Source organism: Lepidochelys kempii, chromosome 6, assembly GCF_965140285.1.
Source record: "Lepidochelys kempii isolate rLepKem1 chromosome 6, rLepKem1.hap1, whole genome shotgun sequence".
Taxonomy (NCBI): Eukaryota; Metazoa; Chordata; order Testudines; family Cheloniidae; genus Lepidochelys; species Lepidochelys kempii.
This window is the reverse complement of record NC_136385.1, coordinates 117,247,610-117,268,519: the sequence shown is the minus strand read 5'-3', so window position 1 is coordinate 117,268,519 and position 20,910 is coordinate 117,247,610. Positions and strand designations below refer to the sequence as shown.

Here is a 20,910-nt window from a genome sequence, read left to right as displayed (position 1 = left end):
CCAGACTCTGAGCCCAGGCTGTCATATCTCCTGCCACCAGGAGAGTCATTCTTGGGGAATGGGATTACTTAGTCTCCCACTTCTCCAGAGGATGAAGCCAGTCTAGTTATAGGAGGCTCATCAAATACTCTCTCCCATCCTTAAAATGGTTGGTGCAGTGTGCTTGGCTCCTGATTGCTCCATCTCTTCCTAAGAACACACATGGAATCTACAGATTAAATATTGCTGTTCATGGTCTTTGGCTGGCCTACTTTAAAGTTAACTTGGCAATAGTATCCCATTCTTCACTCTCAACTGCCTCTGAAGGCCAATATCTCTGTCCATGGCTATCTGAATCATAAGGTGTATACGGGATGATAAGGAACATCTTTTTGAGGTAGGAGATTCTGAGCTAAACACTTCATCTACCTCTCATACACTTTGAGATCTAAGCAGACAGACCATCCCATGGTTGGTGATGGGACAGAGTCACCTACCTGAATGGGGACTCCTTCCCAAGACCTCTTGTTTTCAGGTGACCATTGGCACAAACCTACTTAAGTGATGACTCCACATTGGTCTGGCGGAGGGAGAAAGTCTGGTTACCATAAGAACGCAAGCTTAATATCCTCTTGGCAATGAAGTTGGTGGGAATGGCCCTCCTCTCCATAAAGTATTCTGCCTTCAGCCACCATCTAACTGAATTTGACAGCACAGCAGTGGTGACTGAGTTCCTCTGTCACAGAGGGAAAAGAAGTAAAACTCTGTAGAAGTCTGTCGTTCTCCAAATGGATGAAATATAATTTGGGCCCTCTGCATTCCAAGTTGACTCAGCCCTCCAGTCTTAATGGCTAAGCTGCATTTGATGTTCTGATATGCAGGGCAGATTCGCAAACCCTCCTCATTGTCTGCCTCATTCACAATAAACTGAGACTTCTATATAAGAAAATAGCTTGTCCAAAAAAACTGCTGAACAATTTTTTTCTTTCTTGGAAAAGTCAGGACAAATATGCAAATCCATCTCTTTGGCATTTGTTTGAGAAGGAGGTGTGCTCCAGATCTTGGTGTAGCTAGGTACCATGGCCATAGAACAGTTATCCTGGAGAACGCTGACCCGTAGGCCATTGACTTAATTCTTCCTGATCTTAAGTTTTTATCTAAGGCAGCTGCATGGTATTCCTGCTACACAGTCTGACTGCATAGTGTTGGCTGGCATAGGATATGACTAGAATCTTTCATGATCATTCCCTAGCAATACCCCAGGTCTCAAAGAAAAGCACAAAGTATTCCATCTTTTGAATTCTCTTGAAACTTCCTCTTCTATATTTGCTTCTAATACTGCTTCCCTTCCTGACTTTGGAGAAGTAAACAGAAAATTATCCTCCACTGGACGTAAAAGTAGCTAGCAAAAATACATTTCCAAAGCAAATGATCTCCCAGAGGTTGATTTTAAAAGAACATAATTTGCAGGGAAAATAGCCTGTTCTCTGACATATTTCTGTATTCATGTAGCTGTGGAAGCACTCAATGGGGCTTGCTGGGAAGGGAGAGGAGAAAGGGAATGAAGAAAAACTGCTACTTGGATTGACTGTTACCTTGTAGTGTGATATGCAGAAAGGGTAATACGTTTGCACTGACGGAATGCAGTCACAGCAAATGTCAATAACTAACTTGTACTTTTTTCTGCTTGTTAGTTTTACTTCTAAGAGTGCTAGATGTAATATTTTTAAATTTACATGATCAGTGTTCAGGGTATTAAACGAAGTAAGTTTAAAAAAAACCATATGACACATTTGAAAGGAATATAGTTTCCATTAACTCAAGTGAAGGTATACAGAGAGTGCTTTATCTATATGCAGAAGTATTTGGATAGCTACACTTAGTAGAAAATAGCTGTATCATCAGTAGTACATAAGATCGCATAAAGACATGCAATAAAGAGAGAGAAGCCATGAATACATAGTTCCTATGTAACTTTACTTCCTGAAAGGTAACTGGAAGAAAGTCAATCCAGATATCAACTAATCAATGTAGTTCTAATGGTGTTTCATACCACTGGTGTATACTCATGTAGCAATGTCCAGTAGAATAGAAATCTCCTCTGATTTTCTGCCATCATATTTCTCAGGAACCGTTTTTTCCAGTCAAAAGGACTAGAGTTTCAAGCAGAAAATTAACTTAATATTTTGTGGCAATTCCATCCTTTCCAAAAGGATTCTGAGAGGATATACCTGCAGCATATGTATGGATATTTCTTATTGCAGATGCTCAGTGTTGTCTAACTAGTTTCAGTAACCAGGCTTTCTGTTTTGGTTTGTCCCCTAGATTATCTGGTTCCAATACTTTGTGTAGTTTTTAGTATTGTGTGGCTGACTTGTATAATCATCTGTGTGTGGTGGACTCGAAAGAGAAGAAAAGAGCGAGAGAGAAATCGCCCACATAGAGAGGAGAGTACCAACAACCAATGGGCACCTTTAAATCCCATAAGAAATCCTATAGACAAACCTTACAGTAACAAAGACATTCGTTATGAATGCAAAAATTTTATATCTCCTCAAAAAAGAACTTGTGATGCAGTGGAGGAATATGTAGAATATGAGGAAGAGGAGGAGGAGGAGGAGGAAAGAGAAGTCTTAGAAATGGACAAATTCCTCACAAACAAACTCTCAATGCCTTTGTCAGCAAAGGCATCTGACACATCAGAGAGCAGTCCGGTAAAGAAATCCCATCATATAAACAAAATGGACAACAGATCTGTAAAAAATGTGAATGCATCAAACTTTGAAGGCGGTAGAGGCTAACCTGTATTCAGAACATAGGCGTACTGTGCCTACACTTAATGGGGAGGGGGAAATTGACATCTCCACTTTGCATCAAGGACTAAAATATTGGAGTCAAATGTTCATAGTTTCTTTATTTTGCGTAAAAAAAAAAAAATTAAATAAAAAACAATAAAATTAAAAAAAAAGTTTATTTTGTTTCTTTAGCCTTGTATAAATTATTCAATGACTGTCAGATGAAAAAAAAAAGTAATCTTTGATAGTTGCTATTTTTGTAAAGTTTACTTGTAATACACTCGCTGTATGGCAGAGAAGAGAGGTTGTATTTTCAATATATGTGTAAAGTTTATTACAAGAGACTGTACACTGTTTACAGAATGTATTTCTTTTTATTACTTGCTCTAATTTAATGGTGGCTTTAAAACCTCCTGGTTGAGGAAATTGTGTGAACTTAAACTGTTTCTTGACTTCAAATCTCTATTAATGGCAGCTCACTGCACTTGTTACGTTAGTAGCTTCTGTAAGTTTTTTCAAATTTGCCTTACACACTTTGTAACAGGAACAGAAATTATAGAGATCTTTCAACTGTGGTTTAAAAGTGGCCTTTTTATTTTTGTTTTAATTACTTTAGAATTGCAGTATTGAAGCATGTGACAAGTGCCTTGAGATTAAACTTTTTCTATAGCAACTGTCAAAGACTGCCACACCGATATAGTTAAATTGTGAGAACTGACATGGTTTATTTTGTAATTGTGAAAATGCTTTTTTTGTAAATATGTATATATTAAATGAATCACTCTGTATATTTGATTTAATAACTTAAAATATTTTGGTCTTTTTTTTACGTCATTCCTTTTAATTTATGTTGCCAAAAGGGAGGTTTTATGGCAGTTTATAAAACTTTTTTGTATTATGTCCAGATAAGAAGATGATGTTAGTTAATACAATCAATGTTAGGAATCTGTTGGTCATTTGTATTTACATTGGAACACAACCATTTTACGTGTAAATAGGTCCAGAAACGTTTGTTTTACCCAAGTTCTTCCCATCTCAAGAACAGTAGAGGGTGCATATACTGTACAGTACAACATAGCAAGGCATTTTTCTTTTGTGAATGTTAATTACATGTGGTATTGCATATTTTTTGCATTTAAATACAGGCCTAATGAAGGGAACAATATTTTCCTCATTCTTGTTTCTGTTGTGCTTATTCATCTATTGCTCTAAGAAAACGGTTGGCAAAGTCAGAAGATGGAGTACCTCGAGAAATGGTTGTTCGTAATGGAAGGCTTGTGCATTTTGTTTTTGACTTTTTAAAAGCTTTATTGCTATAACTGGGCAAACTATACGTTTATTTTAATTACTGGAAAAACATAACCCTGCATACACTTAGTTATCCTACCAGTGAGAAGAGCGGATGTTTATCTAAAAGTATAAACCCTGGCCAATGAACAATGTAAACATGAATGTTTTGAAACCAATTATTTTATACATGAACGCAGGAATTGTTTTGCAGGATCTTCTGTTTAGTACACTTTGTTTGACATGTTCTTAAATAACTTTCAGAAGAAAACTATTTATTAAAGCATTTTATAACAATGTTTGTTGTAACTTTTTTTACTTTGTGCTAAATATTCAAAACTTATTTTGATATCCTGGTTTAGGAGGTAGCTTTAGAAAGGGTACTATCCTTCACATGTTCCCCAGTATAATCCTAAGTATTTAAACCAAAAATACTTTCTGCTACCCTTGTAACTTTTTGTACTGTAAATGCTGCTGTCTTCCATAATCTAATAAAATGATTCCCTCATTGTGTGTAATACATTTTAAACTGTGTTTGCTTTCAAAATGCATTCTATACGCCTATGATTCTGCTGAACAACATCATCCTACTTTGAAGGGCAGAGTAGTGGGTTCAGTTGCTATTTCAAGAAATCCATTTTACTTTGCTTCTGCAGCAGCACTTTCAAATTTGAGTCCATTGGGAGGTGAGATTAACGAGGAACCAAAGTGCTGCTTTAGCTGTGGGTGGTTCCTATAGCCCTGTGTAACTGGCTTCCTCTGAACATCCGCACACTTAAGGGAAAATGGTAGCAGTATCTTGTGCTATCTGATTGGCTGCCTTGATGCTCCATCAAAATGGAATACTTTACTGTTCAACATGACAACTAGCTCTAGAAATTGAACCTGGTGGCACTATTGTATCCACCTTTAGCTTCCAGATCAAATTCCAGACTTTTTCCTTCACCATCTCTATTTCAGGAGCACTAAGAGTGCTTTTAGCTGATACGTTACCTATTAGAACTGAGCACCATATGGAGGGGCTCCAGCCTCAACTGTTGGCTAATGTAAACAGTAGCCTTTCTACTGCTATATTCCCCTGCTTCATCAGTTGAAGATGGGAGACTCTAAAACATCCTACAGCGTGATTTAAGTACTTGCAGTGAGTGTAAAACTTTTTTAAAGGACGAAAAAAAGCTACTCTCCTAAACAGACCTCCACCTCTCTGCAGCTGTCCAGTCCTTGTACTCGACACCATATTAGTATATGGTCTGCTTTAGGTACAACTGTATCCTTGCCAATTGTAGTAACTTACATGGCTTAAATATAGTGGGACTTACTTGATTAATGCAAACCTATGATGCCTCTAACATACTACAGTAGAACCTCAGAGTTATGAACTGACCAGTCAACTGCACACCTCATTTGGACCTGGAAGTACACAATCTGGCAGCAGCAAAGACATAATAAAAAAAAAAGTACAGTATTGTTAAATGTAAACTACTAAAAAAAAAAAATGGAAAGCCGCATTCTTCTTCTGCACAGTAAAGCTTCAAAGTTGTATTAAATCAATGTTCAGTTGTAAACTTTTGAAAACAGCCACAACGTTTTGTTCAGTTATGAACATTTCAGAGTTACAAACAACCTCCATTCCTGAAGTATTTGTAACTCTGAGGTTCTACTGTAAATAGTTCCTCTACTGACAGACTAATATTTCTGGGAGAACCGGGGCACTGGACACTATATAGCCTGAAAGTTCATCTTTCACTCTTCATCCAGTTAATACATACATTTTCACTGAAGAACTAATATTGCTTGACTTAAACTAGAGCTGTTTCTGAAATACTTCGGGAATTATCTGCTTTTACTTTAGGCTGATAAGCCTGATTCCTGCAGGGGAGTACATGAACCATACAATAAATTTGGTTCCACAAAAAACATCCAAAGCTATAGTGAAGAGACATCACTCCCCTTATGACTTCCTAAAGCCAATCTTGGTTTTTCCAGGATTTCTTATTTGCTAGAAGATATCCCCACTCCACATCAGTAGTGGATCAGCACTAGCTGCTTATGACTGTCAGAGAAGAAAATATCTTTTCAAGATGCAGAAACTCAGCCTATTGCCTTTGGGAACTCCTACCGATGTTTGTGGCTACCTGCTGCAGAGGGCAGGGGAAAGACTTTGGTATTAGAAGTTAGTGCTGATATTGATGGGATGTTCCTACTGGCTGTTTTGGATGACTGATGTCCAAACACAAACAATTGCAAAGACTTTTACAGCTGCAGCAGAATGAAAAATTACAGGTTGTATTTTTATATGGCTTTTGCTATCCACCAAAGAGCTTGGAGTTGGGTCTTAACAAATGGTATTTGTAAAGCTAATTTTGCTTATTTAAATAATGTCACATACCAAGTAATTTAAACAATGTTTGAGATCACTAAGCAATATAAAACACTGCATTTGAAATGCAAATCTTCAAACAGCTATTGTGCTTACCAGAGGTAAAAGTTGCTAGTGTTTTTGAATCGCTTCATAAGGGAAGGGGTTACCCTTACACATTCCAAAGTGAAAACATATCTGTGCCAAAAAACTAGTGCATTTTATGTGCATAAGCAAATGATTATAAAGAATTACAAGATCGCTTCCCATATTCCACAAAACAAGTATTAACCTAGTGTCTTGTAGGTTGTTTATAAATGAGACTGTAAAGGGTGATAGCGATTTAATATCAATTGAAATATCTGACCTTTCCTATACTTAGAAAAGCTTCACTCTGTATTTTCTTCAAAGGGCCAATACACACCCACCCCAATATATCTAGGGTGTCACAGTAAAATGTTCAATGTAGACTATTGGTGTTGTTATCCATCTCGTTCAAGGAGCACTCCCACTTGGGTATACTTCTGAAATCATGCAGCAAAACAAGATTGCATGATCTTGGTTTCCATGCTATACTGGATGGATTCCCTACTGCATAAATGGCATTGTTCCATGGTACTTGCATGTGGTGACAAGACAAATTACTTGGAATGAGGCACCTGGACAGAAAGGAAGGAAAAGGAGGTATTTTTGAGAATTGCCTTTAAAGAGGAGAGTGGGATAGCTTTTAATCTTTATTAACCCTAAAACAAATGTCAAATATAAAGGCTCAGTCACTTTTAAGGTTTGCTTGTTTTTTAATTGCATCTCTTTTCCCCCCTCTCCTTCTAAACCCCTGTCTGTCATCTGTACTGTTTCCTTGCATTTTAATCTTTCCCATAAATTTCTCCAATGTGCCACCAGTGTGCTTGCTACTAATAGATATTTTTTGAACATTATGCCAACATTACATTATTTTCGATAAAACCGCTCAGTGATCATGTTTTAGTCTGGTCAGTGACCTATCTGTGCAAGAAGGAATTTTGTACTGCATGACTTTTAATATGTAGCCTTTCAAGTATATTCACAAAGAAACCTTGTACACCTCCCCTTTTGGGGTTTTCTGAAAGTAATTTCACTTTTATGCTCCAGTGCGCTACTGACCTGTAACACCTTACCAAGTTGTGTTGCTTGTGGTTCTTCTGGCCCTTTGCCGTCCGCTGTTTTGTTTTTTGTTCTTCAACGGGCCAGTTAATTAACCCCTTTGAGTTCAAATTGTGCCTGAGTGAAAAGTTGATTGTAGAAAAATAACTTGATGATGCCTCTATTACATTAATGAACTGCATGGAATTTATGGAAGGGTATTTCCCAGTACCCGGGGAGAGTAACTAGACTGCATAGCTCATGGCATTGGGCCCCGAGGCAGACTTATTATTTATATATTTATGTACCTCTTGGAGGGGCAGCATAGAATCCCTACAAACAGCGGGAGCTTTCTCCTTTACACCCTTGACTGCTAATTGCCCAAAGTAAGGGTCCATAGAATGATCCTAATAAATAGTGGGTGACCACGGAGAGAAAGTGTCTCTCTTTCCTGTGGTTGCTGTAGAGTAACAAAGCTGCTTCAAACTACCCAGACAGTCAAAACTAATAGTAAAATAGATGCTGGTTGTGATCTAATGGACCTTTTTTGTTTTGTTCCGAGTTTTTTTGGGAGGAAGGGAGTCTTGTACTCTACTTTCCCTCCCTTCTCAAAGGCGAACTGGCAGAAGTGAGGTGTAATTTGAATTATCATTTTTGGATATCACTTAATAGCATTAAGAATAAATACGAGACCTTTCTAAACATCCATAGGTTCTTGTTAAACTTTATTTTTATTTACTGTTGTAGGGCTCAGAATAAAGAAGCAGATAGTAAGATAGTTAAGAGGGGGTAAACCAGGACATAGTATGAAGGGCTATAACAAATTTGACATAACCTTTTACAACTACCTCACTTACCCACCCACACATACAGTGCCTAACTCTACAAAAAATTTTAAAAAAAATTCTTTCAATGTAATAAGTCATTGTCAATTTTCTTTTTAAATCTGCTCTTCTGCTTTTGTCTTTCCCTGGGTACTCTAACAGGCATTTAGTATGGGGTATGTATGACCATATGAAAATTGTTGGGTGTGTATTGTCTTCCTAAATGGTAACAAACGTCAAGGCCTTACACCTCAGCTTCCTGTTGGAAAAGACATCTGTGTTACAGACTCAGGATCTTTTCTTGTGTAGCTTTGTATATAAAACAATATATAGACCAGACCTGGAACAGAGCTAGTCACAAATGACATGCAAGCAATCACCAATGCCTGGCTCTAAAGGATCAACTCTACTCTAAAAGTTGACTCTAGTTAGGCAGATTAAAACAGAACTCTCCCCTCGCAACAGCTCCCCACAAAACAATCTATTACAAAACTAACTGCAGCAGTTTTTTCACACTTACACAATTTTGCAAGTTATTTAACAGTGACATCTGAAGAGTCCTGCCATAACCGTATAATACATTCCATAGTTAAGGTTGAGTTTTACACCTAAAGCAGGGATTCAAGTACTTTATGTAGGAAGAATATAGTGTATCCTCCACAAAATTTGAGTACTTACTTTGAGTAAAGAACACTTTTTGGTTGGTTGGGTTGTTTTTGGTTTTTTTACAGAATTTTCCGGCAATTTAGTTAGCTTGAGGTAAAAGTTGATTGGGTCATTTTAAGAAATTTACCACTCGGTATTGGACAGTTTTTCTCCCAAATGATCTTAGCAACAGAATAACAAAGCCTCTTCAAACATCCCTTACAGTTAAAACTCACTGAAAGTTTCTGCATAGGCTATGTTTGGAAAGGCTTTTGTGTTTTGGATTAGCGGCAGTTATTTTCCTATGACTCTTCATAACTGAAAGCCCTACAGAGAGAAGAAAAAACATTTGATTTTTTTTAAAAATCCACTTATTCTAATATGGGACTATAAGTGCAATACTATACTACCTAAATCATGATCTTATAGTTGTTGTTTGGTGTCACCACAGGAAATAATTAAGATTGTTTGAGTGTCTGAACTATGAATTTCCATACCTGAAAGAAATCTAGGCATGTTGTGTTGATTTTGGGATAATTACAACATTCCTGTTCTGTGTATTATCCTAAATTATTGATATGCACTCTCAATCTTAACTCCATTTTAAAGTAAATTTTGTCTGGAAATAGATATAATTGAGAGTATGGGGACACAGCTTTAGATATGCAGTACTTTTTGTCAGCATGAATTTTGGATGGTTACATTATTCATATATTCTAAAGCCAAAAGGGAGTTATGCAGATCCCCTCCTACAAGTGCCAGTAAAATTTACTTTCATATCACACCACACCATCAGGTGTTCTTTATATACCATATATGTAGGAGTTGATAATCTCCACTTCACAGCCTATGCAGGGCTGTGAGTTAGCACAGGTGCAATACATAAAGCCATTCCTGAGCTAGGACTCAATTTTGCCTCTTACAGGCCTCAGACAGCTGTAATGTGGAGCAAATTGTATGTATGTACTGTGTGTGTGTGTGTGGCTTTAAAATAGGCAGCTGTTTGAAGCTGCTTGGTCGTTGGAATGTTGGAATGAATCCTGGGGTAAGGCAGCAGGGGACAGAACAGGTGAAGCATTCAAAGATGCATGTTAAATTAGTTTATCGTATGAACATAACCTCCCCAGATGTAATCTCTGATATATGTGTTTATATAGGAGAGAGTTGAGCCCGACCCCAAACGTTTGGGTCTGTAGCTCAACTTTTGTTAATCCAGAATTTGTGAATCCAGTTCAAGTGACCGTTGTGATTGCTGAATGACTCCAAATACAGCACACATCAGGTCTATGATAAAATGCCCTGTTATTTCTGTTACCCTCTCTTACTTCCCTCCAATCCCCTGCCTGCTCATTTACATTATCCACCTGCTCTGTCTTACCATCATTCTCATAGGCGGGTTGGGACAGGGACCATTGCTCACTCCAGCTTTGTAGAGTGCTTAGCACAATGGAGTCCCGACTTGGTCAAGCTCTCGCTAGGTGCTGCTGCTTGTCATGTGCTCATACTGCTTCCTGCCACATTTGTGCACTTGTGATTGCCTGATCATTGCATGCCGCCAAGCCACTAGAAGTGCATTCGTGCTCAAGCAACTGTCGTAGTGGGAGATGTTTCCTATTTTGAGGATCTTTGTTACAGAAAAAGGTAGTGGGGCCAGTGATTCCATCCCACTTGATCATCGCATCTGTAGACTGGCCAGCTCCAGTGTGGCATCAATTTTAAGGCAATACCATATAGTGCAGAGCTGATCTGCACTGGGTGGTACGAGCTGGGCTGGCGGGAGCGGGAGCACACGGCTATAGGATCATTCCCTGCTCTTGTTTGCTGTAACTGTCACCCAAACAGACAAGGGTTCAACATGAGGGGACTAGCAGTGGCCAGAAAACTTTGTTGTGTCCTCTGTCAACTCACATAGAGTAAGAAGTCTTGGATCTGCACATTGTCTCATGTGCTCAGCTTCCAGGCGCATGTCAGGAGAAGTAATGCCTGCAAGGATATAGAGGCTGTTGACATGGCTAGGCTTAAGGTATCCTGTAATATAGCAGCAGACAATGTAAAGTACAGGGTCCAGATTCTCTGTGTGAGGGGGTTATGCCCACACTGCACAAACATATTCAGCAGAGAAGTAGCAACGTTCCAGTCCTGTTGATCGGAGTGAATGGGTCTGCTATCCACTTTGATGTAACCAGCTTGCTGAGAATGCTTTGCATGCTAACCTTGGCTTTAGTTTTTTCTATGTGAGCGCAAAAAGAGTGTCTGGCAGAGACTCACATCAAGGTACATGAGATTTATGGAGTGAGTAAACTTCATCCCAAGCCAGCTGATGTTGAGTTAGCATTTGGCTTCTTGTTTTTTGAGATGGAATGCACTGACTTGCATCTTTGCTGGGTGCGTATGCAGTTAGTTGGCTGAATAGTACTTGTCTAGGCTGTTAAGTGCATTCACCAGAGTACTCTGTAGTACACCAAACTCCTTGCACGGGCTGGTGACCCACAGGTCATCTGTGCAGATAAAGGTCCTTGTGCTGGGGTAGCTTGGCTGCTCATTTGTATAAATTAATGTAGGTGCTAAGACACTTCCTCATGGGATGCAATTCTTCGGTCATAGTCTTCTGCTCCATTTTCCACAAAAGTTCACGAAGAATCTTTTGTTCTCCAGTATGGTCTGTATTAGCTTTGTGAAGTGGTGGTTCTTCATTAACATTAATATCTTGGCAGGGAGTCCACAATGGTTGACTATCGTTAGGCAGTTGAGAGATCAACAAACCCAGCTCCCATAGTCAATCCCCTTTCGCATCCGTCTCTGATAAGTTGTGTCAAGTTCAGAAGCTGTCCGGTATGACTGACCCGGATGAAAGCCAGCCTGCTCATTGATACAAAATGGTGTGATAGCTGCTGTAAGGTGCTATAGCAGCAATTACTCCAAACAATTTTAAAATATCACACAGGAGTGAGGTCAAAAGGTTTTCGGTTAGATGGTTCCTTCCAAGCCTTCAAAGGGCCCTCTACTGTGGCTTGTCAGATTTTTGGTATCTGGAGCTGGATGAGACAGGTTTTGAATATACTCAGGAGCCACTTTGGAGGGGGAGGGGGTTGAAATTTTTGATGTAGGTGCTACTGCATTATAAATAGTGGTTCATAAGTTCAGGACTTTCAGATTCAGATGGGAAGTATGGTAATGTTCAGATCTAAGTAAGGGGTAAAGGTCTTGGTGTATAAAACACCCACCTTATTGCTTATTACTGGGATCTGTGATATCCTGCTTTTTTCAGCTGGTTGATTTTTTTTTTTGAGACTTTTTGAAGAAGAAAATACTGGCATAAGGTGATGCTCTCCCAGGTACTGCTGGTCATACTTGAGCCCTACTGGCCCAATATAATTTCCTCTCTTCCCGTAGAGGTACTGAGCACATACACCTCTTAAAGTGAATGGGAGCCATGGGCACTCAAGCCCATCTGAAATTCAAGTCTCTGCAGTGTCCTTCAAGTGGAGATGGTGCTGTGTGAGAAACATGCAAATACTGAGCGGGTCTTGAGTCTGCCCTATGGGGATCTGAAAACCATTCCTGAGCCACAATGTCACAATGAGAGTTTGGCTATAGCTCTTGCGAGGAATTCCTGTGAGTGTGCTCCTTGTAGTGTTTTGAAACCGAGCTAGGCTGGCTCTGTCTTTTAGTGAGACATTGCCACCATTCCATCTGGTGCTGAACATTCCCATCCGTGGTTGCATAAGACTCTGCAAGGTTGCAGGGATCTCTTTAGGGTTGCATTTATTGGGTAGGTATATCTATTATGATTGGCCATTTATTACAACAGAATGAGCAGGGAGGGGGGATGACATGGGCCAGGGTTTTCCCCCCTTCTTCCTCTACCTCCCAGGAGTGGAATTCAGCACACCGGGACCCAAGATCTATTGGAGGCCTGATCATCTGGCTGGAGGCTGAGTGTGTCACTGTTTTGCCTTGGGGAAGCTTCTCCTCAAGTCCTAGCTCCAACTGGGAGTTAACAAAGCCCTTTGTGAGCGTAGAGGTCAATCATCCTATCCATGGCCTGTCCTCCATTTTGGACTTTTTTCCAAATAAAGGTCCTGGTGCAGTGAGTATTGAGAAGCAGGTAAGAGACTAGAAGTACAGACTAGGGTTGGGGGCATAGTGAAAGGAGCCACCAGGTTACTGCCAGCTAGAGGTGTGGGAGTGGTAGGGGAAGCACTAGCTGGGCACGGAGGAGGGTAAATGCAGGGATGATGATGTATAGGCTTCTTGTCTGGCTTCTCCATGCTCAGGGGAGAAAGGAAAATAATTCCAACTTCCCTCCCTTGGAGTTTTCTGGATCGTGGGAATGGCTGAGGGTATTTCCAGGCTCTGACACATGTTCATGCCAGATTTATTGCTCTCCATAACTTACATAACACATGCTGTTTGCCAGCCTGGAAAAAACAACCACTTTTGATACCACACAGGAGTGTTTTGAAACCTCTTTAGGACCTGGGAGAGGGGGAGCCAAAAAACTGCAGTGCTCAGGGTCCCACTACAGTCAGATTGAGTCCTGTTTGAGAGAGAAAAGTGACCAAATTGGAACTGCCCTTGGAACCCTTCCCATGTGCAGAAATGGGTGATACTCCAAAAGAACCTTTGGCCAAAAGGTTGTCTAGGATCAGTGTTTAAATTCTTCTAGTTCACTGCAGTCCAGAGCTAGATAATTTGAGGGAACCATTCACCATCTCACATAAACATATGCTGTCCGCTCACTTGCATTTTTGGGACAACCTTTTCTTTTTACGTGCTAATTTTGACAATGGCCTTGTTACTTGACCAGGCTCAGGAATGTAGGTGTGAGTCGAGATGATGGTGTGGTCTGAGGGTCAGATTAACTCTCTGATCAGAGACTCGTTTTATTCAGAACACTGCTAGACTTCAGCCTATCTGCCCCTCATGATCCAAGGATAATGGTCCGGTTTAAACTGTCCTCTCTTGTTTAATTGACTAGCGTGTAAAGTGCCCCACGGGTTTTGACTTTGGAAGGAAGGCTGTCCAGTAGTTAGGGTCATAGTCTGAGACTGGAGAGACCTGGGTTTAATTCCTGGCTCTACCATGGACTTCCTTTGTGACCCTGGGCAAGCTGATTGGTAGCGCTGTACGCTGAGGATAATAGCACTGTCCCACTTCGCAGATGCTTTGTGAGTAGAAATGATGCTCAGATGGGGAGGCGGCCGCATGAACACCGAAGAGATGTATAGAAATTGCTGAACCTCCCATTTCTACAGCCTACTGATTTTTTTCAACCATTTTCTTCAATATTACAGTTGATATGCTGCTTTCTAATTCAGTTTCATATTACTTTAAGTTACTGCTTAAGCATTCCTAATCAGTCTGACTCTCTTTCCTCCTGTCAGGGTTCCCTCCCCACTCTGAACTCTAGGGTACAGATGTGGGGACCCGCATGAAAACCCCCCAAGCTTATTTTTAAGAGCTTAGGTTAAAACTTTCCCAAGGCACAAATTTCACCTTGTCTTTGAACAGTATGCTGCCACCACCAAGTGATTTAGACGAAGAACATGGAAAGGACCACTTGGAGTTCCTATTTTCCCCAAAATATCCCCCCAAGCCCTTACACCCCCTTTCCTGGGGAGGCTTGAGAATAAACAAGGTGAGCACGAACCAGCCTTGGATTTTTAAGACCCAAAAAACCCAATCAGATTCTTAAAAACCAGAACTTTATTAGAAGAAGAAAAAAAAGGTAAGAGAACAACTCTGTAAGATCAGAATGGAAGATAATCTTACAGGCAGTCAGATTCAAAACATAGAGAATCCCTCTAGGCAAAACCTTAAGTTACAAAAAGACACAAAAACAGGAATAACATTTCCTCCAGCTCAGCAAATTTCACAAGCCAAAACAAAGAAAATCTAACACATTTTCTAGCTAGATTACTCACTAACTTTACAGGAGTTGGAGGGCTTGCATCCTTGATCTGTTCCCAGCAAAGGAATCACACAGACAGACAAAAGTCTTTCCCCTCCCCCTCAAGATTTGAAAGTATCTTGTCCCCTCGTTGGTCATTTTGGGTCAGGTGCCAGCCAGGTTACCTGAGCTTCTTAACCCTTTACAGGTAAAAGGACTTTGCCTCTGGTCAGGAGGGATTTTGTAGCACTGTATACAGAAAGGTGGTTACCCTTCCCTTTATATTTGACACTTCCCTAGTAGATCAACTTTAAAACAAGACGTCATGCTACAGTGTTTTCGAATATAAATGTGTTCATTACAATGTTGGTAGTAGTATATTTGCCCAATATGACTCTTAGCATAAGCCACACATTTTTGACTGTGAGCACTCTGACAAGAGTTTGTGTTTTTACTTGTAAGTGAATTTAAAACAATAAGCTCAAGGAATAGCAAAACCCATACATCTGTCTGAAAAATATTTGGGCGCGTCTCCTACCAGTCAAGTGACGTGCGTTGCTCTCCTGTTCTGATCTGATTGAAGTCAACAAATAACATTCCTGCTCCTTAGTCATCAGTAATAAATAATTGATGCCAAAAAATTTATGGCTCTCAATGCCATGTAATCTAGCTTCTCTTACGGCTTTTAAAAGCATAATGAGTGAGCGCTGCAGCTTTTTGGTCTTTTAAACCTGAGTTTAGCTGGAAAGCATTTTAGAGTGTAAGATAGCCTGACATGGATAAATAGAGGTGATTTCAATGCGAATGACCCCTGGAGATGGGTGAATGCTGCAGAAATCTATCTGAGCATCCATCTGTCTGCGGTTTTCTGGAGGCCCCTGTAACTGCGCTATCTCTGCATTCTCCAACAATTCAAGACAGCACTGAGGGTTTCCTCACTGACATACTCTCGTAGCCTCCCTTGTTTCTGTGGGGATATTTGTCCGTTGGACTTTTCACATATAAGTTTGCACAAAAACACCAGAAACCTAACATTATGTTCACCCTATCAGGTATTGGAAACAGTACATGTCCTATAACTGACCAATCATATAATTTGCCTTAAAAAATAAAAAGAGCAAAGGCTGAACCAGTGGCCACTTTCTGAACAAGTTGTAGGCAGAAACAGTTCTTCAAACAATTGCAGAAAGGGAATGGTCTGTAAAATTCAGTCAGGCAATTTGCAGATGGAAAAATTAAGCTTCAATGCATGAATATATTGCACTCTGTGAACAGTTTGACCAGCTGTAGGCACCACTATAGGAAGGGTCTTGCTCTATTACTGGGTGATGGATGTAAGACTTGTGTAGTTGCGAGCACTCAACTCTGATCAGATGGCTAATAGATGGTCCAGCAGGCATGTGTTTGTGTTTGAATGGTGCACGCCTCGGCCACAGAGCTGTTTGTCCATCAGGCACGTTTATTACCAAGGCTAGAATTACCGTGGAGGATTCAAGCCACAGATTCTGGAAAGGAGACAGAAATGGAAAACTCACAGGATCTGCTATCTGCAGGTTAATATTTTTAATTTTTATTTTTTTATAGTCTAAATACTATGGAGATGTTTTCAGTGCTGCATTTGAACATTTAAGTAATTGGGAGCAAATGAAAAGCTGAGAGGAGATGGACGATCCCTTCTCGCTTGGAGAACGGGCAAATACTTGGAGACAAATGACAGAATAGGCTTGGTGTACCTAGATCCTGCCTTGTCCACACACTTTGAAGTGCAGTGTGTCTGCCTCTTTAGTTTTGCTTGGATTGCTGATTGCTTCTGAAGGCAGATATGAAGCCAAACTCTCCCTTGAAAGGGCCCCATTGAACAGCTGTAAAATGACAAACCTCACACATTTAGGCATTCCTTACACACCCAATACATAAGATGACACCAACTCAGCTGATTTGAGGGAGGTGTTCTGACAGCCTGATGACATTACTTTCAGTACAGATAAGCCCGGGAGGTTATCTCAAGTGCAGCGATATCCTTTAAAAAAGTGAGGAGGAGAATCTACTTTGCACCATGTCACCATGGATAAAAACCTTTTGATGAGTGACAGCACACAGTTAGTGTGTTCCAAGATCCAATGCCTTCTAAGGGCATCTGAGCATGAAGAGGCGCAGCCAGATACAAACACCAGTCAATGAAGCAGACATAATATATGGCCAACATTTTCAAGTTCGGGTGACTAAATTTAGGTATCTACATCTGTAGGCACTTAAATAAGTAGCCTGTTTGCCAAAGGAGCTGAGCACCTTATGCGCCCATTGACTTCAATGAAATACAGGGGTGCCCACCCTTCTAAATGTCAGGTGGCTTCGAAGTAGCTGCCTAAATGTAGGTATTTGGTTTTGAAAATATACGTTATGTTGGCTTTTGCGCTACTCTTAGTATTGGGCATATGTTGCTAAACTAGGATCCCTGTGCAAACTCTTCCAAAACATGGAGAGTTTTGATTTTCCAGAGGTCTGGTTCAGGCTCATCTCCAGTCATTTTTAATTGCTCATTAGAAACAAGAATTAATAACCCTGCTAAAAATAAACAGAATTCAGCTGGCAACATTTGTTTAGCTTAAGTTCAGGATTTTGTGGAGTCTGACGTCAAGCATTTAGCCAAATCTCTCGAACGAGTGAGGCCATTTAGTGGCCCGTTCCTTCCACCTGCAAAACACCTTATGGGCATTCTGAGTGCCTAAAGAAGCAAAGATCTGGTCCACCAATGTAGCTATTCCTGGAGTAAATATCCCGTTGCTTATGACCTCACAATATAAGCCAATGCTGATTGGCCAAAACTGACATCACTCCTAGAATAGTGCCTTTAAAAGCACCACATGCAGGAGAATGCCATAAAAAGACTATTCTCCTCTCTTCCTGCTCCTTTCAGTATGTGGTGTAGCAGTACGTAATTTATGGAGCTAGGTAAGTGCTGGCAGCCAACTCCATACTTTTGTCCCTTTATCATATCCTGTTGTTGCTTTCCAGCGAAAAATACCAGCAGACATTCAAGGTTATTTCCGTTTCGTGGTATACTGTGTTTGCAGCCTGATTACATTGACACCACTTAGAGGTTTCCTGGTGTGCTCTAGTTTTACTGCTCTTGCATCGTGGATTTCTCTTTAGAGACAATATAGCATTAAGGCTGCAAAGTTTGGTTGAAATAGTCCTGTATTTTCTGACCAGACTTTGACTTTTTTCCAGCTTCTTGTTTTTGTTTTTGCTATCTCCTGGCTGATACTTACTGAATTGCCTAGACTGTCTGCTCCTCAGATGTTTTAGTTCATGTGCTTGATAGACATTTGATATTAAGTAGAATCTTTACCAAGAATGGGATTCAAAAAAGGAGCTTATATGAACAGCCAGAGCTATAATAGCAAGAATTCTAACACACCATGTTTACACATGAGTTTTGGAAGGGTTACAAAACTCTCTCATACTTCAGGGTATAAGCCAACCTATATCGAAAATAGGTTAGGAAGTAAGTTTCCCCTTGGACTAGCTATTTCGTAACTGTTTCTGCAGAATTTCTTGCATTTCTCTAAGAAACATCTGGCCTAGATGGTGCATGAGTCTGATTTGGACAGAGAGTACTGGATTAGCTGAATCACCGCTCTGATCTGGTTTGGCTGTTCTTAATTCTTTTTATATTCTGGACTGTAAACTGTATGGATTGAAGCTTTGGCTCTCCTGTTCTTCTGTGTTTTAAAATGTATGAAAGGGATTAGGATTCAATTTGTTCTCCATTCTGAATACTTGTTCTTCAACTGCATGTTAAGCTCAGCTAACAGGTTGTGTCCCTGACCATCTGACCATTGATGGACCTATCCTCCATGAATTTATGTAATTCTTTTTTAATCCAGTTATGCTTTTGGCCTTCACAATGAGTTCCACAGGTTGACTCTGTTTGTGTTGACTTTGTTGGTTTTAAACCTGCTGCCTATTAATTTCATCAGGTGACCCCTGGTTTTTGTGTTATGTAAAGAGGTAAATAATACTTCCTTATTCATTTTTTTCCACATGCCTTATGACTTTATAGAGCTCTGTCATATCCTTCCTTCATCACCTCTTTTCTAAGCTGAGCAGTGCCAATCCTTTTAATTTCTCCTCAGATGGAAGCTGTTCCATACCCCAAGTCATTTTTGTTGCCCTACCATAGGTGCCGACTCTCTGGGCGCTCCAGGGCTGGAGCACCCAGGGAGAAAAATTAGCAGGTGCTTTGCACCCACCGGCAGCCAAGCTACCTACTCTCCCTTCTGCCCCCCAAAGCCCCTCCCACACTGGCAGCCCCGCTGATCACTCCTCCCTCTCCCCACAGCGCCTCCTGCCTACCGTGAAGAGCTGTTTCATAGCATTCAGGTCAGCTCTGGGAGGAGTGGGGACACGGCGCACTCAGGGAAAGAGGTAGGGGCTTGGGAGAAGGGGTGGAGTGGGGGCAGGGAAGGGGTGAGGGCTAGGGGGAAGATGTGGAGTGGGGGAGGGACCTTGTGGGGGGGGTAAAGCACCCCACTCCCCGGGGAAGTCGGCACCTATGTACCCTTTTCTGAACTTCTTCCAATTCTAATGTGTCTTTTGAGATGGGACGACCAGAACGGCATGCATTATTCAAGTTGTGGGCATACCATGGATTTACATAGTGGTATTATGAAATTTTCTGTTTTATCTATCCCTTTCCTAATGGTTCCTAACATTGTTCACTTTCTTGACTGCTGCTGCACACTGAGCATATGTTTTCAGAGAACTATCCATGAGGATACCAAGATCTTTCTTGAGATCTAACAGCTAATTTAGGCCCCATCATTGTGTGTGTACAGTTGGGATTATGTTTTCCAGTGTGTACTACTTTGCATTTATCAACATTGAATTTTATCTGCCATTTTGTTGCCCAGTCACCCAGTTTTGTGAGATCCCTTTGTAACTCTTTTTGCAGCCTTTTTTGAACTTAACTATCTTGAATAATTCTGTATCGTCAGCAGACTTTGCCACCTCACTGTTTACCCTTTTTCAAGATGATTTATGAACAGCCCAGGTTCCAGTACAGATAACTGGGGGACTTTGCTATTTACATCACTCTACTGTGTAAACTGACCCTTTTTTCCTACCCTTTGTTTCCTAACTTCTAACCAGTTATTGATCAATCAGAGGACCTTCCCTCTTATCCCAGGACTGCTTCCTTTGCTTTGGTGAGGGACCCTGCCACAGGCTTTCTGTAAGTCTAAGTACACTATAGCCACTGGATCACCCTTGTCCACATGCTTGCTGACCTGTTCAAAGAAGTCTAGTAGATTGGTGAGGCATGATTTCCTTTTACTAAAGTCATGTTGAATCTTCCCCAACAAATCGTGTTCATCTGTTTCTGATAATTCTGTTCTTTACGTTAGTTTCAGCCAGTTTGCCTGGTACTAAAGTTAGGCTTACTGGCCTGTAACAGCCAGTGTCATAGGTCAGCTAGCTTTTAAGGGAGTCATGCATTCAGCCTCACCTGTAACTAGTTTACCTCTCAGACTAGCGGTCAGGTGATGGAAGGAATCCTGTGACTAGGATCCAGGCTTGTTGGGAGGAAACCATGTGATTAGGCACCAGGCCCTCAGCTGGGGGAGGACTAAAAACCTTGCACCAAGGACTGGGATCCAGTAGGAAATATGCTGTTACTTAAATGTTCTTCTGTTAACAAGCCAGATGCTCACCAGGAGAGAGGTATAGTAAAAACGTCTGCAATATGGAGTTTGATTTACTGGGGGAAAAGGACATCTGAGGCAAGGGAAACCAGATTAGGTAAGCCCTGCTGCAGACAGTAACCTAAAGGCATTATCCACTGCTAGTAGCAATTGTAACTAATACAGTGTAAATGTATGGCTGTCCCCAGCATATGTATGCAGATGTCTAGAGAAGGGGAATTCAACTCTATTTCAGGTTGTACTGTCCACCATAAACTTCTATAGATCTGAGTCTCTACACTGCTCTGGCCATATAAAGGGA

The 20,910-nt window shown here is 40.6% G+C and overlaps 1 protein-coding gene across 1 annotated transcript in view; it reads left to right on the top strand.

Annotated features, from left to right (window-relative positions):
- JAG2 (jagged canonical Notch ligand 2) overlaps positions 1–4,579 on the top strand; it is a 96,329-nt gene extending 91,750 nt beyond the window's left edge. The window contains exon 26 of the mRNA XM_073349842.1: positions 2,305–4,579. Within this exon, the coding sequence (XP_073205943.1) occupies positions 2,305–2,780 (476 nt within the window). The 3' untranslated portion in view covers positions 2,781–4,579. The remainder of the gene's footprint in view (positions 1–2,304) is intronic.
- The last annotated feature ends 16,331 nt before the right edge of the window (positions 4,580–20,910 follow it).